The sequence below is a fragment of the Quercus lobata genome, chromosome 5 (genome assembly GCF_001633185.2).
Source record: "Quercus lobata isolate SW786 chromosome 5, ValleyOak3.0 Primary Assembly, whole genome shotgun sequence".
In the NCBI taxonomy this organism is placed as follows: Eukaryota; Viridiplantae; Streptophyta; class Magnoliopsida; order Fagales; family Fagaceae; genus Quercus; species Quercus lobata.
In genome coordinates this window covers 22,315,395-22,322,503 of record NC_044908.1, presented here as the reverse complement: position 1 = coordinate 22,322,503, position 7,109 = coordinate 22,315,395, and the positions used below count along the sequence as shown (strand labels likewise).

General features: G+C 30.6%; 1 protein-coding gene across 1 annotated transcript; it reads left to right on the top strand.

The window, feature by feature from the left end:
• Nucleotides 1–2,426: 2,426 nt before the first annotated feature.
• LOC115992694 (cytochrome P450 87A3-like) lies at nt 2,427–5,941 on the top strand. Its single transcript, XM_031116920.1, has 9 exons — nt 2,427–2,666; nt 2,890–3,217; nt 3,688–3,837; nt 3,940–4,188; nt 4,299–4,388; nt 4,508–4,586; nt 5,064–5,170; nt 5,315–5,442; nt 5,552–5,941. The coding sequence occupies exons 1-9, from the start codon at nt 2,467–2,469 to the stop codon at nt 5,643–5,645; spliced, it is 1,425 nt and encodes a 474-aa protein (XP_030972780.1). The 5' UTR covers nt 2,427–2,466; the 3' UTR covers nt 5,646–5,941.
• Nucleotides 5,942–7,109: the final 1,168 nt, after the last annotated feature.

The following is a 7,109-nucleotide window of genomic DNA, read 5'->3' as shown; positions in this document are numbered from 1 at the left end:
TACGTATTTTTTTAATATATAGATATAAAATAGAAATTGAAATTGATATCACAGGGGCAGAAAAAAACTGACTTCTGAATTCTAATTTACATATGTTCTTTATCTCATAAAAATATCGAATTTTTTGAACTCTTATGACCTCGTGGAAAGACTGTTGTACTAAAGTTTATAATAATACGTTTCTTGGTCTAGAAGCCTGAGGGGATTACTTATCTTATCTCCAATGTATCATAAAGCACATACTATATCAATTAATCATTCTCGAGACAAAGGAGCATTCAAAGAGTTTTACCTACCACTTCAGGGCTTTTTCAATCAACTACCAGGCACTAGTGTTCTCAAACCGCAACCCGCAGGACGGAGTCAAGATTTTTTTTAAAGATACATGAAAAATAAAATTAGTATTTATTCCTATTAACTAAATATAAACAAAATTTAATACATTTTTACTCAATCATTTCCATTTGTAATCTATCATAATGGAATTCGATTTTGTTTAGTACTAATTATTGTAACAATTTCCTTTCAATGTACAAGATCAAAGAATCAGTTCTAAATTCATCTTTGATTTTGTTGCAAAACCTAATTTTAACAATCTTCATAATTGAAAATTCTTGTTATGATTGAACTAAAAACTGGAAGAATAAATAGAAGCAATTGACATAGCATGAAACATGAGAGTTGAAAGTCATAATTATTATCATTCAAGTATATCCAATATTCCTCTTAGAAATAAATCAATTAGTATTGTCATGTATTAAAAAAATAAAAAGCCAAACACATAAGCGAAAAATAAAAAGCACCCAAATTATTTTTTTTATTATTATTTTTTTTGGTGGAACTAAATAGCATAACATCACTCCAAACGCAAAGTATTAAACATTTAATTTCAATGCTAAACATCAAACAAACAAATTGAATCCCAAAAAAAGATACCTCAAAGTGATTTATATTTTAGATTTCTTTGGTCAAGTTTCAATTTGAAAAGGCTAGTTTTAATTATAATACACGCAAATAATTTTTTGTCTTTTATTTTTTTGGGGGGGGGGGGGGGGGGGGGGGGGAATGGGGAGCATGCCCCCTTGCTTTATTTAAACACGTGTTAAAAACACAATTAAAAAATGATATATCTACAATATTTTTACAATACTTTTGTAACAAATTATAAATGACAAGTTGTTATTGACTATTATTAATTAGTAAAAGTAATATCAATACTGGATTCAAATGATAACCAATAACAGCATATTATTTAGGATTTGTTGTGAAAATGTGTTTTCATTGTCAACATTTGAATTTATATAAGACAAACTTCTAAATAAAAAAAGATAATTACTAGTAACGTCTTATAATCTATCATTAAAACTAATCCTAATCCAAACAAATCTTAATCCAAACATTTTTTTATGAATAAGTAAAACAAATGTTTAACATATTTATCCAATAATAACAAAATAAATCAGTCACATAATCCTCCTTTTGCCACAAAGTGTTTTCCTTTGGTGTCTTAAATGTCATTTGTTGGGAATTCATTCTTGAAACTTATTTTTTTGGCAAAGATATACATCCTAGGTGAATTATGTAGAGTTACAGAGCTTTGAGCTTTCTATTTTTATTTTTATTTTTCCGTGTTCATACTCGTCCAACCTTCATGGTTAGCCCTTGTATGAGTTTGCATGTTCTTTTCTTCTCTATATTGAGCTTGTATCATTTTCTCCATGATCTATTGCATCTGCTACTAACGATAGAGGAGGGAATTAACTTTTTGTTCCAACTGCTTCATTGGCTGATCTATCATTGGCTGATCTATAACATGATCTGATACGAATTCTTGAGGACGCAATTTTGTTATTAATTCGTTGCTTTGACTAATCCAAAATAGTCTAACTAATTCTAATCCAAAATAATTTATTTGAAAATATAAAAGCAGACCCAAAATAATTTATTTGACGCAATTTTGTTACTACTTACTAGGTCCTATATGACTCCTATATGTGGATAGTGATAGCAGTGTATATACAGTATTGCAGTCAACTAATCTGTTCTCTAGGCTGCAGAGAAATTACAATTAATATAATATTCAAATAATAATGAGAAATTGAAATCTGTCTATTAGGCTATTGATTTTTCTTAGTAGTTCATATCAAATCCAAAGTTTTAAAAATGTGGCTGCCATTTTCTTCTATACAGTAATTAACTAATTGTGGTATTTCATTTACATCATTCAAATTCAGAAACAAGGACTTGACTATGTTGGGAGTATAGTTTGTACTTGTTAATTTCAAACCATTTAACATTATTTTTATCTGAGAGGAAAAAACGAAACACTCCTGCCTATTTGTCAATCTATGTATGATGTCATACACTTTGCCTATTTAAAGAGCCACTAATTCTCTCCATAAGAACCAATCCTAAGCTCCCCCTATACTACTGGCATCTGCTGCTACTCCTTGCTACTAGCTTAACATGTGGTCAGTTTGGCTCTCCGTAGCTAGCTTACTTATAGTGATTGCCACACATTGGCTTTATAGGTGGAGGAACCCTAAATGCAATGGAAAATTACCTCCTGGCTCTATGGGCTTTCCACTTATTGGGGAGACCCTTGGTCTTCTTGCGTCAAGCAAGTCCATAGACACACCACCTTTTATCAAGAATAGGATGAAGAAGTAAGCCCACAGTAACCCGCATGAAATGTTTTTTGCATCTCATCTAATTTGTTTTTCACATTTCTGTTGCAAACTTTCTATTCTTGATATGGGCCATTATATTACACAACCACATGCATTTTTTTTTGGTTTGCTTTTTGGTTATATTTACTCCATCTATATAAATATGCATCTTTGTGTAACCAACTTATTTTTCTTTTCTTTTTTGGGCGGGTCATTTTAGATATGGCCCAATATTTCGAACAAGCTTGGCAGGACGGCCAGTTGTGGTATCATCTGATCCAGAATTCAATTATTATGTTTTTCAACAAGAAGGAAAATTGGTTGAAAGATGGTATATGGACTCCTTTGCAAAAATTCTCCACCAAGATGCAGCAAGAATTAATGCTCATAAAAATGTTCATAAGTACCTTCGGAATGTAATCTTGGGTCATTTTGGTCCTGAGGCCCTCAAGGACAAGATGCTGCCACAGTTCGAGGATGCAATAAATAAAAGGTTACATGGTTGGTCTAAACTCCCCAGTTTGGAAGTGAAAAGCAGCACATCAGCGGTAAGCTTTTAATTACTAATTTCCATCATGATAATGCCTCAATATTTTATATATATATATATATATATATATTTATAATTGATCCCAGTAATTATTTTAGATGGAACATATATTTTAAACTTCCAAGACATAGCCTTTTCAAGAGGTACAAAATAAATGAGAAAAAGAAGAAGATAAATAATCTTAAAATTTTAGTTATTTTTTCATGAAACAATGGTAAATATTAAAACATTTGAAAATACATTATAATGATCATTATGGGTTCCGTACTCTCAAAAAACTTGATGCCACATACATTAAAATAGCGTTTCACCCATTTTTAATTGCTAAAATGCTAATGAAGCTTGGAAACAATGTTTAAGGATCATTAGATGTTCCTTTCTTGGCATTTTGAGTAACTAAAGTTGAAGTAGCTACTACAAAATACACATTTTTCATTCTTTAACTACTTATTTGTTGATCATTTGCAGATGATCTTTGATTTTACAGCAAAGCAATTGTTCAGTTTTCAGGCAGACAAATCAAAGGAAGATATTTGTGAATCTTTTACTAACTTCTTGCAGGGACTTATGTCATTCCCTATTAATATCCCCGGTACTGCTTATCATAGGTGTCTACAGGCAATTTCCTCAAACTTGATCCTTATAACTTTCAAAATCTAAAACATCCTTCTCATATTATATGTGAAAGTAATCTAATATATTTATTCAATTGTCATACAGAACCAGAAGAAAGCAATAAGCATAATAACTAGCGAACTAGAAGAGAGAAAGAGTAATCCAGAAATTCGCAAAGGAGATTTTCTAGATCAGATTCTGGCTGACATGAAAACAGAGACGTTCTTGACAGATAAATTCGTCATCTACATGATGTTTGGGCTTCTCTTTGCTAGCTTTGAGACCATATCGTCAACTCTTACTTTAGCCATTATGTTAATTAATGAAAACCCAAAAGTGATACAAGAATTAACGGTTAGTGACACAAAGAACTTCCAAAATTTTACATAACATAGATTTAGAAAAAGCTTTTTCGGTGTTTAAATGTTAATATTACTTTTAAAAAATATATATGTTATTCCTAGGAGGAGCATGAAGCAATTCTTAAGAACAGAGAAGATGTCAATTCTGGGCTTACATGGAAGGAATACAAATCCATGACTTTTACTCATAATGTGAGTAGATAGATATTCCCCCTTTAATTTCAGGCACACAATCTTTCTTTTTAATTTTTAACAAAGAGCTTCAAGCTATTGCCAACTATTCTTACAATCCAATGAATTGGAACATATAGGTTATCAATGAATCGCTTAGACTTGCTAGTGTTGCTCCAGGGATTTTGAGAAGAACCCTCCAAGACATTCAAGTAAATGGTAAGTTCAAAATCAAATTTGTTGACTTGTCAACATATTTTGTCCTTTCTCTTTCCTTTTTTTTGGGTTGGGGGGGTAAAAATTGAATCATATAATACAAAAACTATTTGTTTCACATTTCACTTAGAAAAAAATTTAATACCAATTTCATGAGAAATATAAAAAAATAAAAGAAAATTGTAAAAAGAATCCATTGATTTTTTCTTTTCTTTTTTCATAAAAAATTTCCAAAAATGTTTCTCAAACTAACGTTCTTAAAGTATCTGTTAACTTTTTCCCATATTAAATAACTAGTTTCTATTGTTGTAAAGTAACAAGTTTGTTGTACTTCAAAGGTGCTTAATAATTACTCTCAGAATGGGAGCCAGTATCATTGTAAATAATTGTTGTCTTAATTATAGTGTAAGTCAGAGAATATAAGACATGCACGTTCATTAGAAAAATAGTTAAGAATAATAGGAGGCACGTTGACTGCAGGGTATACAATTCCAAAAGGTTGGGCGCTTATGGTAGTTCCAGCCGCCCTTCAACTAAACCCAAGCACTTATGAGGATCCTCTAACCTTCAATCCATGGAGATGGCAGGTGGGTTGGTTTTTGTTTTGTCTTTTTTTTTTCCAAGTTAAAATCTTGATATATATACTCATCGTGGACTAATTAGTATTGGTGAGAATCCTTAATATTTGTTCCTATATTTGACTAATCTTTCATTTCATTATGGGATTAAAGAACATCTCAGCAAATGTGTCAGCAAAGAATTTCATACCATTTGGGGCAGGCATGACATCATGTGCAGGAGCCGAGTTCAGCAAAGTTCTAATGGGCGTTTTCTTTCATATCTTGGTCACCAAATACAGGTACTTTATTTTCTTATTCTTACATGCATTTATGCAGCACTTAGACAAGTTGAATAAAAACTGATTTTTATTTTGTTAATTTATTGTATTGGAATTATGGCTGATTAAGGATGACTACAATCAAAGAAGGAGAGGTGATTCGATCCCCTGCTTTAGGATTTGGAGATGGTTTTCATATTCAGTTTTCAGCAAAGCTTGGATGATTTACAGAGCTTAATACCGGATCTCGACATTTACTATAGAATAATAAAAACAGATCCCTAATCAAAAAAATCATCGTTTCCATGTAGTATTAAATGTTAATAAAGTTGACTATGTTGGTCACACTTTGTCTTTAGCTATGAATATAAACGTTTTAGTTACTGCTGCATGGCTGTAGCTACGTTATATTACAACCAGGGACCAAATGTTTGTGTTTTCTGGTTTTCTATTATTGCTTTATGAAATAATGAAAGTTATTGTGACTTTCACTTATATTAAATAAAAAGAATTGCGTTTACTATTTTTAATTAAGCTCTCGGACTCTGTATGTTTAAACGAATGAATGTGTGCCTGACCGTATATTTCAGTAAATGAAATTTTTTATTTATTTTTCTATTTTCACATACTAAATCCTCTCACAATGTGAAGGTGGTAGTCTTTGGTCAGAAAAAATACAATTTCCGCAGTTTTAAATAAGAAAATACTGCAGTCATACGTGTGATACACAAGTAATGCTATACCAAAAAAAAAAACCAGTGTTATACCCTTCCCAGACCAAAAAAATAAATGCTCCATGGAACGTTGAATATTATCTTTCGTTTTTTTTTTTTTTTTTGGTTCATAAATTCAATAGGTACAGATGGGGAAAGAAAAATTTGAATCCTAAATATCTCCGTTGAAAACAATAAAAATGTAGTTTAGCTACAATGCTCTTAAGTGTTCATTATGATCATTAATTGTACGCTTTTTGTGAGTTTCCATCCAAATAAAATAGTAATCTCTATCTATGAGTTGTAACAAAACTTCACCACTTTTTGGCCAAGGCTTTGTAAAATGGGGGAAATTTAGTGAAAATCACTTATATATTCACTTATATAGTGAATACATAAGTGATTTTAATTGCTCTCTAAAAAAAATTTGAAATAAGACTACAATCTATGGAGGCCTTTAGTAATTAGGGATGCAAGATATTACCATAAAATGTTGTGGCACGCCAGGAGAAGAAAGATAGTTTACTGTATCTATTCTAGGCACGTGGTCGTCATTCAAAACAATTTCATTCAAAAATTTTATTTGTAACTTTCACATATGATCATATTTGTAGCTTAGGCATGTCATATGCGAAAGTTACAAATAAAATATTTCAGGAAAAAAAAAAAAAAAAAGCTACAAATAAAATATTAAGACCTCTTCCTTTCTTCCATTAAAAATAAAAATAAATTAGAATTAAGAAAAAAGAATGTCTCTAATATATCTATTCAAGAACTATTCTTGTCACTTTTGGATCAATAGCGGAATAATGATTTATATATTCTAGCTAGAATCACTTCTATTATATATTTTTACACAACTATCTTATATGACAAATTATAACTTTTGTCACATTATACTTGTGGCAAAGTTGTGTTACAAAATATTGTGGTTTTAGATTTTCTTGTCCAAAAATAGAAATATTATATCCCACT

What these genes read in the sequence shown, in the direction of transcription:
- LOC115992694 (XM_031116920.1), top strand. Translation starts at nt 2,467, where the DNA reads ATGTGGTCAGTTTGGCTCTCCGTAGCTAGCTTACTTATAGTGATTGCC. An exon ending in CTTATCATAGGTGTCTACAG is followed by an intron (nt 3,838 to 3,939) that starts GCAATTTCCTCA and finishes ATTGTCATACAG; the next exon opens with AACCAGAAGAAAGCAATAAG. An exon ending in AAGTGATACAAGAATTAACG is followed by an intron (nt 4,189 to 4,298) that starts GTTAGTGACACA and finishes TGTTATTCCTAG; the next exon opens with GAGGAGCATGAAGCAATTCT.